Source organism: Lissotriton vulgaris, chromosome 9 (genome assembly GCF_964263255.1).
Source record: "Lissotriton vulgaris chromosome 9, aLisVul1.2, whole genome shotgun sequence".
NCBI classification, from domain to species: Eukaryota; Metazoa; Chordata; class Amphibia; order Caudata; family Salamandridae; genus Lissotriton; species Lissotriton vulgaris.
The window spans coordinates 127,549,075-127,569,269 of NC_141697.1; the positions used below are offsets into that span (position 1 = coordinate 127,549,075).

Below are 20,195 nucleotides of genomic sequence, written 5' to 3' on the forward strand. Positions count from 1 at the left end.
CCTCAAACACATTTGAACACAGGCACACAAGAGACATACACAACCTCACAAACCTAGGGCTAAAAAACAGTCTCATTGTCAATGCAAAAAGCTCGGTCATTGCCACGACCTATCGGCGTTGTCAGAGCTTGTTTCGTTCTTGCACTATAGCCCATGGCACACTTTCTAGCCACTGAATGTCCCTTAACTCTGGACCGGTCCGGGCTTTTCCTAAACTCGACTCCGGCACGGAGTGTCGCAGTGCTCCTGCACACTAGTCACACGAGTGGTCCGCGAGAGGTTTTATTAAAATAATAATATCTCTAATCCCGTGATGCTGTGCCAGGCGGATACCATAACAAAACAAGGCCTGTGAATACCTGTGTAAATCTTAGGCGGCCCTCATCACATTTTGCAGGCGGGCCCCATCATTCTACTTATGCCACTGCAAGTAACCCATTTCTGCATCTGACGCCCAACCCTCTGAACTAGCTTATGGCCCCATGAAACTAGAAACCGCAGGTTTACATAGTTTTTCTACAGTAAATTATTTATTTCACATGGAGAAGCATATATAGCGATTGGAAACTCTGACTGGCGATGTGGTGAGTCACGTCTGTGCAGCAGATACCATGCCCACATAGCTATCTTGCCAGACTCAACCCGCAAACAAGTCCCTGGTGAAGTGATGGGGGGTGGTAGGAGGGAGGCTCGCCCCTTCCGCCCCCTTACCTCCCCAATGCTATTCTGTCTGTCGGTGCGTTTGTTCACACGCACTTCTTCAGTATGGTCTATCTCAACACAGGAAGGAGACGTTTGTAATTGCATGTTTTGAGCTTGCCTGCCGGCTTGCAGTCAATCAGAGGAGGACGAGTGTTGTTCCACCACACTACCCCGGGGTAGGTCTGGGGCGCGCACTCTGCCTCCCTCCTGCATTGCATACGCTCTCACCGTCCCTCAGTGTGGAGAAGGCGGCGGGTTGCAGTACTCTCAATGCTACCTCGCCCCTGGCGTGTGCAAATTGCAACTGTGCTTCGTATAGCGCCTTCGTTATCACCTCTGGCTTCTTGAGGGGTGCCGGAGACATTTTTTCAAAGTGGGAGCTGCTCAATTATCGAGTGTGTGCACACTGTGAAATAAAAAGCTGTACTAAGCACTGTCAAATACTGTGAAAATTGCATTGTGGGGAGCACCGGCCAGTCTCCCAAAAAAACCCTCCACTCTCACCCACCAACCCAGTTTAATTTCTGTTGCTTCAGTGCGCTTCAGGCCTGGAGGATTCAGCACCTACTAGTGCACGTGGTTCTAAAGGTTTGAGGGGCTCAGTGTACCCCAGGTGTGAGTGGCGGTCTCCTACTACCCGACAGGGGTTCACGAAAGGTCTGTTCCTTGTAGGTTTTTACTACCCAGATGTTCTGGCTACGCCACTGCACAAGCAGCTTGACCACCGCCTGTCTCTGTCCCAGCTCTCCCTGGCCTTTTGTTGACATGTGACAAAATCTCCCGACTTGTTTCCTAGGCCACTATGCTTTCCAAGTCAGCAGAAACCGGTTGCGCTACTTTATTTTGATACTAAGTCATTTGCATGGGAATTGCATATCTGTCCTTATCTCTGCTGACCCAAGTAAGCACGCTATAGGCTCCATTTTATCAGAGATGAGCTTAACTCTCCAGTGTCGCGAGGCCTGGAATTCGAGAGGTGTGATGGGTATATTGTTTGCCAAGATCAGCTGTCCCCAGACTGGTTAGGCTTGAATAGGGCGATGATGAACAGGATATCGAACCCCGCTTCCTGGCATCGATGACATCTCCTGTCTGCAGTTACCATTTTGTATGTTTACAAGTAACTAAAAAACATGTGTGTGTTGTGAGCACCTGGCTGTGAACAGAAGGGCAAAGACAGCTGTCTCAACGAGATGCGTAGACAGGAGGATATTTCGCTCCAGGTTTTATGCACTTTTGTCGAAATCGCCTCATTCGCTTCCAAAACTGAAAATATATATAAACCAGACGTATACTTGCTATATAAACGTGATTACGATACAGTACTTAGGCTACACACTCACCCCCTCTCTCACGCACAGCCAAAGTCGCAGACACACAGAGACCTGCAGCTCCTTTTTAGGTTTCGCCTCGCGATCCGCTGCGCAGCAGCGTTCACGCAGGGCGAAAACTTTTGTTTACCAGTATGGACAAAAGTTCCGCCTCTCTGTTCCATTGGCTAGCTCCATAAATGGAGGCTAGCCATCGGAATAGAGAGGCGTCCGACTCGTGGGCGTTCCTGAGATTTTTTCTCATCCAGCCCCTTTTATCACGTCAGTGCGGCGGTGGGCGGGGTTTATTTTTTTGGTAGTCCATGTTTCTTTTGGTCATTCCGCAGCCGACTGCCGCCGGAGGAAGTCCAGGTCCAGGTGAGTGCTTTTGATTGTGGACGTTCCCGCCACCCCCCCCCCCCCCGCTGCCCGTGTGCCCGTTCCCGCACCCCCTCCCGCTGTCCGTGCCTTTCCCGCCCCCTCCCGCTGTCCGTGCCTTTCCCGCCCCCCTCCCGCTGTCCGTGCCTTTCCTGCCCTCCCTCCCGCTGTCCGTGCCTTTCCTGGTTAATATTTCAGTCAAGACTCAAACACAAATAAAATCTATTGGCCTTGTCAGTACTTGTTGAACCAGTTCCAATGTATTTGATAATCTTAACATCAGTGGATGTCCTACACTTTACCAGGAGGTGCACATTTTGTGGTGTAAATAAACAGTATGGGAAGGTGAGTCGGCCATTACCCTTCCCCGGTCAAGCCCACATTCCTCCACAACTCCAGTTGGACTTCATTCACAACACATCTCAGCGTGGTTCAAGTGTGAATGTTTCCAAGTGGGCATGAATACCACCTGCTCACAGGGAAACCTTTGCTGTTGAAGGTGGCAATTCAGTTTCTCGGTCCTTAGCCCATCAGGTGGTAGACAAGCTGGATTCCTCTGTATCAACCCCTGCACAAGTACACAAGGAATTCATTCGCCCATAAATACAGCCGCAAACAACGTAGACACGTGGAAAAAAGACTTTGGTGCCAGTTGGTTTTGACAGGGACTTTTTAAATCAATCAAATAACTAAGAATGTAATAAAACACACACTTCTTCTGCGAATGAACTACCAGGAGATTGACAAGATGCAATAAATCCTTCTCAAAACAGTGAAGTCACAAAACACACAGAGCAGCCACGGACTTCTCACGCGAGGCTCTGAGGCTGAACCGGTCGCTTAGGTTCCCTGGCAGGTCATCACCGTACGGTTTCCTTTCACAACCATTCCTGGTAAACATTTATGAAAGGATAATTCGCCCGTCCATCAAAAGGCCCCCTTAGGTTCCCGGGCGGAATGTAAGACGCGCAGCTCGCCCGCACACGAGGGAGCCTGCTGAGGTGAGTATCAGAGAGTGAAAAAAAAGTAGTTGAACGTCAGCACCACCCTGGAGGCACGAGACGCTGCATCTTCATGGCACCCGACCAGGGGGCACACATGCCTGAGCGGTGACCTTTCGCAGCAGCACCACAGATCATCCCTGTTGACGGGGGAGGCAAGTAAGGACAACCAGGGACACCCGACTCACAAAGAACCAGGGTACCTAAGCTTGCACACGTAAACTGCTAATTCCAATTAAAGTGTGGTCCAGAGGTTTTCATTCTGTTAAACACACAGGATGTCAGCCACGTTAGACGGTATCGCAGGGACGTACTCTTCTGCTCTTTCTTTAACGTGCCTTTTAAACGTTTTGTATTATGGTTTTAATTAACTACACAATATATTTTCGTACTACTCGTACAGCATGTGTTGCACGTCAATCTTAAACACATTTTTTTAATGGAATGTCTTCCTTTTTCGTACTCGCTCTTGCATGCACCCGCCTATTTCTTGTGGCCGGAGGGACTCTTCCCGGTGGTTGCTATCGCAGGCCCGTTGCCCTTTCTCCTTACGTGCTCTGCACTTTGTAATGTTGTATAGGAAGCTGCATGTGCAAGCTCTTGATATTGGAGTGCTCGATACTTGTGTCTTCAATGTCGAATTGCTTACTGTATCGCGTATGTGTCACCATTTAGCCACAAACATAAATGTTTCAGGTTTGTATATTTGCATCAATAAATGTACAGATATTTCCACCATCCTTTTTATAAATCATATACGCTTTATGCGAAAGTCCGTCCCTGCGCCATGGCAGAAGCATCCGTGTTTCCTTTCAACAAATGGCTGCGTAGTCCTTTCGCTAAATGTCATTCACCCACCTTAATTTGTGTAGTTATTGGTACTGTGATAACTATATGTTTCTTCTTCAGGGATGCAGAAGACGCTGTATATGGGAGCGATGGCTACGACTGTGACTGCAGAGTGCTAGGGCGTGCTAGGGAGTGCAGAGTGGCTAGGGAGTGCAGAGTGGCTAGGGAGTGCAGAGTGGCTAGGGAGTGCAGAGTGGCTAGGGAGTGCAGAGTGGCTAGGGAGTGCAGAGTGGCTAGGGAGTGCAGAGTGGCTAGGGAGTGCAGAGTGGCTAGGGAGTGCAGAGTGGCTAGGGAGTGCAGAGGGGCTAGGGAGTGCAGAGGGGCTAGGGAGTGCAGAGGGGCTAGGGAGTGCAGAGGGGCTAGGGAGTGCAGAGGGGCTAGGGAGTGCAGAGGGGCTAGGGAGTGCAGAGGGGCTAGGGAGTGCAGAGGGGCTAGGGAGTGCAGAGGGGCTAGGGAGTGCAGAGGGGCTAGGGAGTGCAGAGGGGCTAGGGAGTGCAGAGGGGCTAGGGAGTGCAGAGGGGCTAGGGAGTGCAAGGGAGGGCTAGGGAGTGCAGAGTGACTAGGGAGGGCTAGGGAGTGCAGAGTGACTAGGGAGGGCTAGGGAGTGCAGAGTGACTAGGGAGGGCTAGGGAGTGCAGAGTGACTAGGGAAGGCTAGGGAGTGCAGAGTGACTGCAGAGATTACGCTAATGACAATGTAAATTATTTATCTGTTTTCAAAACCAACATATAAATACAAATGTTGTCATTTACAATGCCAATAGCTCTAACTTTTCCAAAGGCGAAACCATTGCATTGTAAATGCTTGTTTAAAGTTGTTTTGAATCGCAGGCAAAACTACATTTTGTTGTTGGGCACTCCATTTCCTTCTGTGAGGACCCTTCTGGAAGTTGCTTACAGAGGCCTAAAACTATAGACCCCTTAATGCGCATTTGTAAGAGCGGTGGTCTGTGATGGAAAGAAACTCCACGATGCCCCTGACCATAAAAGGGATGTAGAAGTGGGTTACAGGGGAGTAGAGCCGGCAACAAACAGAGATCTGCTTCACCTTAAGCCGTGGGCCAGGGTGGTCCTTTCCCTACCATCACATCACGTGGCATATTTGCATGCAGGTACAAGCAGCAGGAGCTTAAAGAGCAGCTACTACTTTGTCACTCCATCAAGAAGTTGTGGGATGTGACAGCCGCAGTGCGGAGGCGCCCTCAAGTGGTAATCTTTGGAACTGCAACGTAGTTATCGCCTCAGTCACTTTAAACAATTTAGTATAGGACAAAAGCTTCATACAGGGACACGATATACATTATTTTAAAATAACCAGTGATTTAAATGGAAAAATAGAAGTGCTGCTTGTTTCTGAGAAGTGCTGGTACTCACTAATTAACAGTATATTTCTCTCAAGAAGTGCCAGTACTCTCCCTCCCAAACTGAACAAGCGCGGCAGGCTGCCGGCAGCAGGGGGAAGGAAGGGGGAGGAGGGGGCCTGTGCTATTCACTTGCAGGAGCGAGAATTGCTACCATATGGTGGCTCTCGCTCCTGCAAGTGAATCGCCACACGTGCACGCGTTGCCATTGAAGGCAGTGGAACGCATGCACGTCTTTCGCTGAAAAGCCAAAGCGACTGCAAAAGGTATTTTTGCCTATGCAGCGGATGCGCACTGCGTAGGCGAGACCTAAAAATGACATTTATATACATATAGTTACATACAACCACATAGTTCAATTTGCATATATACACATATAACTTAAGTAAGATATATCCTCCTATTTATTTCTCTTTGGTATAGAGGTTGTATAGTTCCTCCTTGATTCCTTATTGTTTACCAAGAGGTGATCATGTCAAAAAAGTCCACCTGTAATTCACAACTGAGTATAAGGAGTGGAGTGCGCCAACATCTTTTTATTTTTCCTTATGACTGTTCTAGTAGTCTTGTAATATATATTATGGGGCTCCGCGCATCCTGAAAAGTCAACACATTTCGGCCTACACATCTTTCAGACCTACTCAGGACCAGGAATAAAAAGTAACGAAAAAATTCGAAGTAAAATCAATCAAATAATCAAAAAACTAATGTGTGCCAATATGAAGTAAATAAATGTCAGCGACCTGATGTGCCATAAGATAGTGATTGAAAATTTAATCAAGAACCTGACTGGACTGAAGAAAAAGTGACACCCGCTGTGTGGGGGTAACATGCTGGGAATGTATTCACCAAGGCTTGAGGACACTCATCAAATGAGGCATGTTCAGTATTTCAAAGAAAGTCTATTGATACAGGTACATGCAGGAAGATCCTGCAACAATTGTCATTAAAAACACCGCTTTAACACCTTGGCTGCTAAGGGTTTTCCCGCTGGGCGCTAGCACTCATTTTTTCCCATTGTTCATGACAAGGTCAGCTCGTCATGAGCGCAGCGCAGGTAACACCCATGACGAGCTGGCCTTGTCATTAGCATGGAAGGGGTTAAATGAACACCATGTGATGTCATACAGACATCTCTTGAGTGCATAGTAAGAGCTGCAATCCAGTTGATATCTCACGCAGGGTGCCCATACACTACACTTTTCATAGGAATCAGTCCAACAAAGTAAACAAACAAATTCATTATCTTCGTTTTGGCTAAAAGGCCATAATATAGCAAGATAATAATATAGATAAAGATTATATAAAAGCAAATAAAAATACAAAACCTATAAAAGAGAAAAATAAATCTTATTAAAAATATCACTATAACAGCAGGATAAATGATGTTAAAACGTCATGTACACTGCAGCATTTGGGGGGGCACCTTTTTCTGTCTTAACCTCAACATAAACATCAAATACCTTGAGACTGCAAAGACAATGGGCTGGCTTGTGTTACTTCTGAGTATTCTAAGAGTGATGCTGTAATTTCTCAGATCCAAATTACGACAAAGTAGCAATATCCACTTTTCCTTGGACCATGATAGGCTGGACAGAATAGAATTACGTGTTCAACCACTTTGATCACCTTAGGGCAAATGGGCATTATTTGCCAAGCTGGGTTACGAATTGGGAGGATCCCTAGACAAAACCTTAGGTACAGAGTTCTGGCATAGAGGGTTCCACCTCATCCAAAAACGATTCAAAGCAGTACTCCATTATGAATTCCAAAAAGAGGAAGTTAGGGAGCCCACACTAGAGGTACTTGCAGTATTTTGGTGCACATATTGCCAATAGGTACTTCTTGTTTGGAGACCAGTGTAACATCAGTTGGTGTTGACCAGAAATTGCTCAAACCATTCTGTCTTAACCGATCCCTAACAACCCTAAACCAGGAAATCTTGCTGGACCTTGACTGGCCAAATGCCTCTTCCAAGGTTCTTCTGAGAAGTAGGAGTTCGGGGGCTGTCCATAGTCTTTGCCAATACATTAAAGGTTTCAGCTCCACTACATTGTTAACTCTCTTTAATCCATGATCTAGTCATGAAGGAAATAAAGGGGATACTTGCTGGGAGTATGTTCAAGCCCCGCCAAATCTTTTTCCGCTACTTCCAGGGGCCTAGCATCACAAATGCCCCGTAAGTCAGCATCGTACAGTACGACCTCCCCAGTGATTCACATTTATAGATCTCTAAGGCTGGGGTAATTGGTCAGTATGTAGATCTGTACTGGGCCCTCAAAACACCCCACATTTCTGTTCAAGCTTAATATTACGCTTCTGAACATGAATTGACCAGTCACAGTGATCCAATAAGGTCACCATCAAATAATCAAACACTCTCTAGTCTTTCGCCGATGAGTGGGATTCGAGCTGAATGTGGGGAAGTCCTAAAGGCCATGAATTTAGTCTTGCAATGGTTGATCTCCAGGCCCTGCTGATTGCAGAAGACCCCAAAGCCATTGATGTTCTTTTGGATGCCTATGGGAGATTTGGATAGCAAAAGGGTATGGTCCTCAACTGCAGGGCCCAGACCTTCATCACCCTCAAGCAAGGACTATAAGTACAAAGTGTGTGTTTATGCAACCCTTGCAGGTTTTCAAAACACATGAAAGAAGAATTTAACTGTGGAAAACAAGTGAGATGCCACACGTCACTGATGGATCGATGCTTTGTCAACATTAGTCTTCCAGCTCCTCCAAGAAAAGGGAAGGACTCGAAAGAACAATAGAAACAATAGAAGTCTTTTATTATAATGCTCTTTTAATGGCAATATGCGGTGGCCATTTTCATAGTTGCGATACTATGAACAATATTCATTGAGAATGTGATGACATTTTAATAGGAATACTTCAGCATCCAGTTCCGTGTTCAGTATTTTACTATAAGACGGTTGTGGTATGTCCCTTTGACTCCTTTCACACCCCCCTCCCCTTTCCCCATTCCCATCTCATCTCAAAACCTCATTGGGAGTCAGTAAGTGTAAGGCCATAGTATTTAAGCCAAGGCTTCCATATCCTCCGGACCTTTTTAGGACACCCCCTCGCCTGATAGGTAGTTTTCTCCCCCGGCATGTGCATGTCCATATTTCTCCTCCACTCATTCAGTGATGGGCCCATCACAGCCCCCCATGTCTTGGCCAAGTCACGCTTTGCCACAACTAGTCCTAGATTAAGTGACAGTATTTTTGTCCTTTGACTCCCAACAGGACCAACTTCGGGTTCAGAGGAATTCTCCCCTCCAGAATGGCCCCTAGTTCGTCTAAAATGCTGCGGCCATTTTGAACATGCTAGAGAAAAGCAAATAATTGGAAAAGCACTCTTTCTAACCTATATTCTAAATCTTCCTTTTTTTAACTTAAGCATAACGTTCTGATGGCCAAAACACCACTGCAGGTTTGCTCAATGTTTAGAGTTCTTACTCTGAATGCAATTAAGCAGTGTTGGAAGAGGGGTGGCCCCGCAAATGTTTAAATAAACCAAGAAGAAAACCACGAGCACTGAAGGGAGGAAGGAGATTCAAGCACGACGCTGTGAGGGAAAGGGTTAAGGTTTTTCAAAGGTACTGTGGAGTATAGAGAAGCAAAGAGGGAGAAACCAGTGAGGAGGGTAGGACTTTGGAGGGGGGGAAATACTGAGCGAGGTGTTTTTAGAAGGAAAGAGGGAGGAATAGGAATGGAGAGACCAGCATTCTGATGTAGTATAATGACGGGAGGCTCATGCATCCTGTGATTCAGGGCAAATCCCTTAATCTCCTGTACCTGAAAAGTGAATGAACGGGGAGCATACTGATAGCATGTGTTTTTTTTTCATTTAGTGTCCTCCAACAAGCTACAACGGGGTCTCAAGGGCATGCTGCTTGGCCAGCTCCGCGATATTCTTCTGGTCAGTGAGCTGGGCCGCGTACGCAGCACCTGAATGACCACCGTCAGGGCTGCCAGCACTAGCGCTGCCTGCAGTGGCTGGGACCTAAGCACAGCCATGCTGCAGCCGGAGAGGACTTGAGGTGTTCAGTATACCACCTGCAATATGTGCTGTGGACTCCCAGCTCCTGGCGCTGGCTGCACACTCCCTGGCACGAGACCGAAGAGTGGCACAGAACAGAGGCTCCACGCACACGTGCTCTCTTTGACACAGGCAGCCTGGATGCGGGATGAAAGTTTTTAAAACGCAGAAGTTACCAGCCACCTCCTCCCGCCTGTGGTAGAAGAGGGGAGAGACACTGTAGCTGCAGTTGGTTCCATGTTGGAAGGGCACAACTTCCAGTTAGTGTCCTTAAATTCCTCCCTTCCCCCGTATTTGTTGTAGCCTAATGGCGGGAGGAACAAGCAAGTATGCACTATATAAAATTGACCCCCCAAAAAAGCAGTGTACTGGTGGTTCAAGTTTGCACTATATAAAATTGCAAAAAAAATCAGTTAGGCGAGTGCTGCCTACTGGGGCACACACAGTAGAAGAAACTAGACATGTGATGCTCATACACCGTTTAGGCTGCAACCATGATAGCAGCTCTGTGTATGCAAAGTACAACAAGCCTAATCACTTTTAAAAGAAAGCCGAAAATAAAACAAATCATACCAAAAAAAAGCCCAACTGCCATGGACATCGAAATAAAAAAAAAAAGCAAAATAAATAACAATAAAGTGAGCCGGAGGCACGGTGAGTGAGGTAGCACCAACACAACTCGGGCAGTAAAAAGAGATGGGAGGGAGGAATGCAATATTTACATGTAAGCAGCTATGGTGCCAAGGCTGAACCCAAGCACACAATAAAAGACCGGAAAAGCTAGAAAAAAGAGTCCCTCTATAAACACATAAAGACCCCTAGCAGAATGAGACAGTAGTTAGTTCCTGCTACCTGAGAGGAACTGAAGAGAAAAAGGATGGACAAATGGGCATGACCAACCACTAGCAAGCAAGGATTTTTAAAGGACACTGAAACAAACTATTCTGAAGCAGGGGATGGCTTTAAGCACACAAGAGAAGTTACAATAGGATTCTAATGCTCAACCTAAAAAAGGAGTTGAAAGATAAATTGCATTTCTACCATACATTTTAATTGTGATGTCTCATTTCCTTTTGTCCAGGCTAATACAGACATCTTATCCTGTCTTTTGAAGCTGAAGATGATTTGAGAGAGACCTAGCAGTTGAATTAGCGATTTGTGGATTTTGAAGGATAACAGGACTACTTATAAGTACATTGATCACTTTTATCAGTCCCATTCCTTCCCTTAATAGCCTAGAGATGTTTGTTGAAGGACTGTCTTAATTTGCATTGTAGAGAATACTGTACTTTTCTGTGGGTTGTTGTTTTTAATTTGAATGTGTTAAAACATATTAAGATTATAATTGGTATTGAACAGATTTGACTTGCTTTATTTCTTTCTCATTAGATCCGCCATCTCAAGAGTCAAAATGTTATAGGTGTAGATGCTGAGGGTGTGAATATTTGTCGTCATGGAAAGCTATGCTGGCTTCAGGTAAATCTTCGGTTTAGATGTATGAAGTTGTTTGAAATGCAACGTTTCCCAATATAAACTGCCCAAATGATTGTTCCTGTGAGCTAGGAAAGTTTACATTGAGTTTTTATTTTTTCCCTGGTCTTTAATGTTGCTAAAAACAGACATTTTTGTGGGCAGATAAGGGCTCAACTTCCACTTATTTCACCCACACACCTTAAGCTTTTAATTATTCATGCCTTTCATATAGCAAAATCCCGTATGTCCTCCTAATATGTAGTATCACAGTATCGGAAAACAAGCATGAGGTTGGCAATGGGTTTTTTGTTTTGGATCTTGCATGGTAACTTACTTCTAGACACTTGACAACCGCAGTTTTTGATCCCAATTTTCATGCCTCCAGGATTAAACCATTCACTGACATGCTTGACTTATTTCCATAAGTCAGGTTGGGAATCCTTATTTTAGCATGTATTTAGAAGTGCTTTCGCCTATTTGTAAATAGTCCAAAGTTATAGCAATTAGATGGATATACTGATCGCTCCACATGCCCTAAATGCCACCATACCTCAGATTTCTTTATTCCTCTGATTAGAAACTACTATTTGTATTCTCATGCCCACTAGGCACATTTCTGGTACCACCCTCCGCTGTTTCGCGAGGTCACATCTGAAATGAATATAGCCATCCAATCCCTCTCAACAATGTACCTTATAAGCCTGCTACACGACCCAGATGTGAGATGAACACGGTCCAGTACACTACCTTTGCTCAGAACAGAGACTGCCGTAGCGCTTGCCTCAACAACCTGATTGCAGTGGAAATCCCACTAGCACAGAATCCCAGATTATCCCTCACATGTAAATGAAGGTGATCTCTCAACCGGTTGAGGAGGGAAGCAGACTGTTTGGAGAGCCTTCGCTGTAGTTCACGAAGAGCGTGCCTGAGTATACGACATCATATCCTGCTGAGTCGGCTCGACACTTACTGTGTATCACTTTAAATACCTCACGAGATCTGCGATATACTTGACGAAAATTTCCTATGCACGGATTTTAATAATTCCATCAGACCTTTCCTATGGTCGTAATATTATCGGTCTGCTGTCCCTGTTTTTTGGTGTGTAATTTCAGAAAACTTGAAGTATCCCGTTCTTTATACATGCATATAACCGATGTGAATTTAGATGTCTCTCACTTCGACTCTCTGAATAAGTACCTGGGTGCCTGATACAGAAACGCTACGCTTTGCAGTTTTGTTGCCCAGCAAAGTTGAAATGGAACTGTAAAAACCTCATTTTGCGCCCTGATGAAGGAATCCTGAATATTGGCACTTTTTCCGAAACGCGCGTCGGCGCTTTCCTCTGTCTGTTGGTCTTAAATGTGTCTGTGTATTTTTTCCTTCTGATGCATATGGTGATGGCTGAATGTGTGTATGCCTGAGAGTATGAATGGTTTCTGTACATATTGTCCTTCTGGTTCTTGTGCTGGGCCAATATCGCCAAAGAATATATTTTTATATGTGTATGAAATTAATCTCTTTGAACAAATGAATGTCTTCTTACTAAGAAATATTTAAAAATAAAATGATTTGATACTTGACAGCGTTTTTGTGGGCAATTGTATTTATTCGAACTCCTTAGTCTTCTAGAGTTTTGGGAACTTCCCGCTCATGTTTTGATGAGTATTAGATGGGCTGGCCACAATACGGATTTCCTCACCTGGCATGGCTATGCCCAGCTGTTACGGGTTACTGGTCTGAGATAAAGGAAACTCTGATAGACATGATTGAAATTACTGTGCCAAAAACTCTTATGGCTTTGCTGGGCTGTGTCTAAGACATTCCATTCCAGGTCAGGAAGTACACAGCTGTGCTATTACTTTAGGCTAGAGGGAGGATGGCGATACTTCGGAGGTGAAGGTTTTCTCCCACATGTAGAGAGTGGCTTAAGGATGTCATATACTGCAGGGAGCTGATGTCCGATAGGAATTGATGCCCTCTTGGCTACACCTAATGGGCATATGCGGACCCTTCTGCTTAAACCTCTTCGGCGTTCTGATTAGCACCTAGAGTGGGCAAAAAATATAAACCCCCTCCATCGGACTCAGTTTTTATTAGGAGTCAGTTTCCTTTGGATTCATTAGTGGTTGCTAATGCCTATAAAACGGCAAATTCGCAAACATCAGGGGAAGCACCACCTCAGGAAAAAGAGTGGCTGCTCAATCAGCCAGCCATTTACCGTTTAGCTAATACACAGGGTATCTTGTCCAGGAACAATAGAGCTCACTGGGATGAGATGGAAGAATTATTAGAATATCTCACAGAAGAACACAAAAGAGGGGGCAGGAAATAGTTCAAGGGGGGAAACTTATTTCTAATTAATCTATCAGGTGTGCATTAGAAGCGGCAGGGACTGCAGCTAGAGGAATCAACACTAGCATTATGCTCTGGAGACCTACGTGGTTCAAAATTTCTGGTTTTTAACCAGAAGTGCAACAAACCATTCTTAATGCACCCTTTGATATAAAGAGCACCTCAAATAGATCAGTTCCTTGAAATAATGAAAAAAGATACAGAAGTGACAAAGTCTATTGTAGCACTTCAATCTCCTTCTACCAGAGGTTCATTTTGTGGTTCCTTTTACAGAGGAGGCTCTAAGAATACCACTAACACCTCAGATGCGGCTGCATCTTAATATAAAACACAAACACTATGAACCCTCTAGAGGATTCTATTGGGGTAACTATGGAGGAAAAATGTCAAGGGAAGAGGGAAAGGTACACCAGCACGTACCTCCCAGTCCTCTAACAAACAGTGAATTCCCCCAGACCATTCATCACCTGTTGGGGGAAGATTGCAACAGTGTCTACCCTTTTGGCAACCCACATACAAATGGGTTTAGAGTATTAGCCAACATGGTTATTGCCTGAAGCTTACCAGCAATCCTTCAAATATTCCACTGCGCATTCACAGACTCTCGCTAAAACACCAACAGCTTCTCAAACAAGAAGTACACGCTCTCCTAACAAAAGGAGCTATAGAACCAGTTCCCCAAGGGTCAGGAGTATACCCGCTTTACTTCCTGATGCTCAAAAAAGATGGGTTCCTACGACCAATCTTAGATCTCCCACCATTAAACATATACATACTGTCAGATTACTTCCATAAGGTTACTCTTCAACAAGTGCTTCCACTTATACAACAAGGTAACTTTATGTCCACGTTAGACTTAAATGACATATATTTCCATATTCCTATCTATCCAGCACATAACAAATATCTCAGATTTTTTATAGCAGGAAATCCCTATCAATTCAAAGTACTTCCATTCGGAGTGACTACTGCACCCAGAGTATTCACTGAATGTCTAGCAGTAGTAGCAGCCCATCTAAGAAGACAACAGATTAATGTCTTCCCATATCTGGACGATTGGCCTATCAAAGCCAACACACAGAAAAAGTGTGTTCGAGGCATGTGGGCTGCTGAATTCATATCTGTGCATAGATCGCCGCCTAGTGTTGGGTCCGGATGATTGCACATTGTTGTCCTGGAAGAGTCTTCGAAGTATCACGAGATAGGTGGCTCCTCCCCTGGACTACAGTGCGCATGGGCATCGACTCCATCCCCAGATTGTTTTTTTCCGCCATTGGGTTCGGATGTGTTTCGGTTCCCTCTGTCGGAATCGATAGTTGTTTAACTTACTTTGCTCGAGACCAAAAGGTCTTTAGGACTCGCGTCGGTATTGTCTATCGTTCGGGTTCGTTTGTTTCATCGACTCCGAACCAACTCTGCCCTTCCGCGTGCTTTCGGCGCGGACGGGCCTACACGACGCTCCAACCTACTTTCATCATGGAACGAAGTCCATTTAAGAGGTGCCCGGTGTGTGCCTCGAAGTACCCACATATCGACGTGCACCCGGTGTGCAATAAGTGCTGGTCGCCGGACCACGACGAGGCCAAGTGTATGGCCTGCTCCAAGTTCAGGTCAAAAAAGACACTCGAGCTCCGCCGAGCTGCGAGACTGCAGGCCCAGCGATCGGCACCCCCTCCGACGGACATCTTCAACACGGAGGATGTCGGCGACGACACTATCCAGGATATCACAGAATCTAACCCGGCGTCGGAGGTCGAGGAAGACTCCGACGCGGAAGACGAGGATTTCGAGGAAGTCGTCGAGGAGGTAGGGGACGACGACGGGGCCCTTGCCACCGTAGAGGATAGCTCGGAAGAGGAGCTTCCTCACACTGACTCCGGGGCCAGCCACCATTCTAAGGCCCAGGCTGAGGGATCGCCTTCGGGCCTTACCCAAAGCCTTGATTCCCGTCCCACGGCTCCGCCTTCCGGCCCGGCCACGGACATTGATACGGCACCACTCACGGTACAGAAACCGAAAGTGAAACCATCGGTCTCGACGCCAGACGTATCGAAACCGAAAGCGCAAGTCGCACTGGTCGGGTCGAAGACTTCGGAGGCCTCGGCGCCGAAGAAATCCAAGATGGCCGTCGAGCTCAAGGGCCATGCCAAAATGGCCGACCCGAAGACTACGGTATCGAAGCCGAAGGTAAAAGCGGCCGACGCGGCTGCATCGGCGCCGAAGTTGGTCGACACACTTAAGAGTCGCATCGATACCAAGAAGGTCGACGACCATAAGAAGGCCACGAAGAAGCAGCAGGACGACCCCAAGTCTATCACTGCCCCGCTTCCACTCGACAAGGCCAAGGGGGCAGCTGCGTCGGCTCTGAAGACTGCGTCATTGGTCGCCGTCCCAAAACCAGCTTCAGAAGACTCTCTCGAGCCGGTGCGTCCCTCCGCCTCGTTCACTAAAAAGGTCACGGAGTCCCTTCAGCGTATTAGGGAGGGGGCCGCAGCAGTCGAGCCGAAGGACACTGTGCCGCCCAAGCTTCTCCAAAAACCGGCGAAGACGCCAACGCCGATTCTGTTCACGTTGCCGCCAAAGACGGCGCCGAAGGCTTTCACAGCAAAACCTGGGGCCGGAGTTCCCTTGAAGTTATCTTCGACGCCGAAGGCATCGTTGGTGGTTCCAAGCCCACGCCACCAACAGCTGGCAGAAGAAGAGCGTCGAGAAGTGATCATCGACGCCAACACAGGCAAGCTCTCTCTCCTTAAAAGGAAGATCACCCCTGAACCAGCATTGGAGCATTTCCAAATTCCACTTAAGAAAAAGATGGACTCTGCTGGTGCCTCTGCCTCTATGGAGCCTGTATCACCACAAGGCCATGAACTTTCACCCACTCATTCTAATGTAGAGGAGGGTGATGGAAACGACGAGGATGAGTATTCCTATCCAGTCTACTCAGACCCAGAAGATGTGACTGAGCCTTGGTCTGCTGGTTGCGACCCTGGGGGACCCGCATTCAGGGCAGGAGCCTCAGCTTTTTTCAGCAAAGACTTCCCCAACAGAAGACTCTGCAGCTTTCAATGCTCTAATTGAAAGGGCGATTCAGAAAAGGGGGTGGTGATGAACAGAGTGTCTGAATTAAGCAGACCACTCTTACCCAGTCCAAAGATCAGGGCTTGATCCATCACCGTTATTTATCTCACTGCACCATCCCAGCTCAGAACCTGGCTATATGCAAATCAGTCTGTCCCTGGCCCAGTGCATCATGGGAACAGGGCGGACTAAACTACAGAGCCAATTCTTCACCAGAAAGGAGACAAGCTACCGGGGACTGGTTTCTGGCATTTCAGCCGTCTTCGGCCCGGCTTGCTTGAATCCTGATGGTGCAGTGAGAAAGGGACTCATGTCTGAGTATTTTGTCCACCCTAAGCGTGGCAGGGTATACTCAGATGTGAGTCCCTTGCTCATTGCACCATCAGGATTCAAGCAAGCCGGGCCGACGACGGCTGAAATGCCAGAAACCGGTCCCCGGAAGCTTGTTTCCTTCCCAGTGTAAGAATTGGCTTGGTAGTTTGGTTTGCCATGTTCCCATCATGCACTGGGACAGGAACAGACTAATTTGCATATAGCCAGGTTCTGAGCTGGGATGGTGCAGTGAGCTAAAAAACGGTGTTGGATCTAGCCCTGATCTCTTGACTGGGTGAGAGTATTCTGCTTAATTCAGAAACTCTGTCCATCACCACCCCTTGTTGTTAAATATTTTGTCCACCCGAAGCGTGGAAGGGTATACTCAGATGTGAGTCCCTTGCTCATTGCACCATCAGGATTCAAGCAAGCCGGGCCGACGACGGCTGAAATGCCAGAAACCGGTCCCCGGAAGCTTGTTTCCTTCCCAGTGTAAGAATTGGCTTGGTAGTTTGGTTTGCCATGTTCCCATCATGCACTGGGACAGGAACAGACTAATTTGCATATAGCCAGGTTCTGAGCTGGGATGGTGCAGTGAGCTAAAAAATGGTGTTGGATCTAGCCCTGATCTCTTGACTGGGTGAGAGTATTCTGCTTAATTCAGAAACTCTGTCCATCACCACCCCTTGTTGTTAAATATTTTGTCCACCCTAAGCGTGGAAGGGTATACTCAGATGTGAGTCCCTTGCTCATTGCACCATCAGGATTCAAGCAAGCCGGGCCGACGACGGCTGAAATGCCAGAAACCGGTCCCCGGAAGCTTGTTTCCTTCCCAGTGTAAGAATTGGCTTGGTAGTTTGGTTTGCCCTGTTCCCATCATGCACTGGGACAGGAACAGACTAATTTGCATATAGCCAGGTTCTGAGCTGGGATGGTGCAGTGAGCTAAAAAACGGTGTTGGATCTAGCCCTGATCTCTTGACTCGGTGAGAGTATTCTGCTTAATTCAGAAACTCTGTCCATCACCACCCCTTGTTGTTAACTAATTGAAAGGGCGGCAGCCAATCATGACGTCGATCTCCATGCTGACCCAGTAGACGTCGATTTTCTTTTTGACACCTTTTCAGTCGCTGAAAAAACTGTAAAAACTTTGCCAATGCTAAAAGGGGTGTTGAAACATGCGCCAGAAGCCTTCAAGGAGCCCACCCGAGCAAGAGTCATCAACCCACGTATCGACAAAAAGTACAAGGCAGCGCCCACTGATCCAACGTACATCAAAGGGCAGTTGCCTCTGGATTCCTTGGTTGTCTCCAATGCACGCAAAAGAGCCAACTCACAAACTACGGGTGATGCTCCTCCCCCAGACAAGGAATCAAAAGTATTTGAGGCTTCGGGGAAACGTGTTGCTGCGCAGGCAGCCAACATATGGCGCATATCCAACACACAGGTGCTACTTGCGCGTTACGACAGGGCACACTACGACACTCTAGATACCCTTCTACAGCACTTACCAGATCAATATAAGGAAGCAGCAGAAATGTTGATACAGGAGGGGAAGCTTATCACCAATGCTTCAATTAAGTGCGCTCTTGATGTGGCTGACACCGCCTCAAGAGCAATAAACACTAGCGTTCTACTGCGTAGACATGCATGGCTCAGAATATCCGGTTTCAAACCAGACATTCAAACTACCATCTTGAACCAAACTGTCAACCCAGACCACCTGTTTGGCTCAGAAGTTGATACCACCCTCGAGAAAATGAAGAAGGACACCAACACTGCAAAGTCTATGGGTGCCTTGCAGTCCCAGCAGTTTCGGGGTGGTTCCTTTCGTCGCTCCAATAATAGAGGCACCTCGAGGCGTCAACTGTCACAGTCGACGCAATTCTATAAGAGTAACACCCAACCGTCCTATACCAACAAGGGTCGGGGTGGATACCGTGGCAACAACGTCAAAGGCAGAGGACGTGGTAATAACAGCTCCAGGTCCTCCACCGCCAACAAACAGTGACACCTTGTCACTGCCCCCCGCCCACGCAACACCGGTCGGGGGGAGACTCCAGCAGTTCCTGCCCGTGTGGAAGTCCATCACCACGGACAGGTGGGTCAGATCTCTTATCCAATATGGTTATTGTCTGGAGCTCACGTCCACTCCACCCAACATACCCCCAAAGAGCCGCCCTATGTCCGGCGAGCACTTGCACTTGTTGCAGCAGGATGTCAACGTCATGCTGCAAAAAAGAGCAATAGAGCTCGTGCCCCCGCAGGAAAGAGGTACAGGAGTTTACTCCCTGTACTTTCTGATTCCAAAAAAGGACGGATCCCTCAGGCCCATCCTAGACCTCAGACCTCTCAACTTTTACATTCTGTCAGAACATTTCCATATGCTCACGCTACAGCAGGTTCTCCCACTGCTTCGGCAAGGGGACTTCCTGGCAACTCTGGACCTCAAGGATGCGTACTTTCACATTCCACTGCATCCTTCACACAGAAAGTACCTCAGGTTCACCATTCAAAACCAGCACTACCAGTTCAAGGTTTTGCCTTTTGGGGTCACCACAGCGCCCAGGGTCTTCACAAAGTGCCTAGCGACGGTGGCGGCGCATCTGAGATGTCAAAACATCCACGTCTACCCCTATCTGGACGACTGGCTCATTCAAGCGAAGTCGGCCCAGCAGTGCGCCGACCACGTGTCCCACACCATTCACCTTCTGCACGATCTGGGGTTCTCACTGAATTATCCAAAATCACATCTCCAGCCCGCCCACATACGGCAGTATCTGGGTGCGACCATAAACACTCTGGCGGCCACTGCGCAGCCGAATTCAGTGAGAGTCAACAGCATTCAGTCGCTGATCCAAAGATTCAGACCTCAACACTCGCTTCCAGCAAGAGTGTTCATGCAGTTGATAGGCATGATGGCCTCCTGCATCTCCATAGTCCCACACGCAAGACTACATATGCGTCCGCTTCAGGAGTGCTTAGCACGTCAGTGGACTCAGGCTCATGGGCAGTTAAAAGACCTAGTGTTGGTGAGCGGTCGGGCATACAACTCTCTGCATTGGTGGAATCCACGAAACCTTTGCAAGGGCCGACCGTTTCAAGAGCCTGTGCCGCAGATCATCCTGACAACTGACGTTTCTCTCCAGGGATGGGGAGCGCATGTACTCCAATACACGGTGCAGGGACTATGGACACTACAGCAAAGGAAGATCCACATCAATGTACTGGAACTGATGGCGATCTTCATGGCCTTAAAGGCATTCAAAGTACATCTGTGCAACAAGGTCATGTTGATCCGGACGGACAACATGACGGCCATGTACTACATTCAG

At 47.2% G+C, this 20,195-nt stretch overlaps 1 protein-coding gene across 2 annotated transcripts in view; it reads left to right on the forward strand.

The window, feature by feature from the left end:
• EXD1 (exonuclease 3'-5' domain containing 1) overlaps positions 1 to 20,195 on the forward strand; it is a 995,593-nt gene that overhangs the window by 496,265 nt on the left and 479,133 nt on the right. For both annotated transcript variants that reach the window (XM_086937165.1, XM_086937166.1), the window contains exon 7: positions 11,033 to 11,119. In XM_086937165.1, coding sequence (XP_086793291.1) covers positions 11,033 to 11,119 — 87 coding nt within the window. The remainder of the gene's footprint in view (positions 1 to 11,032; positions 11,120 to 20,195) is intronic.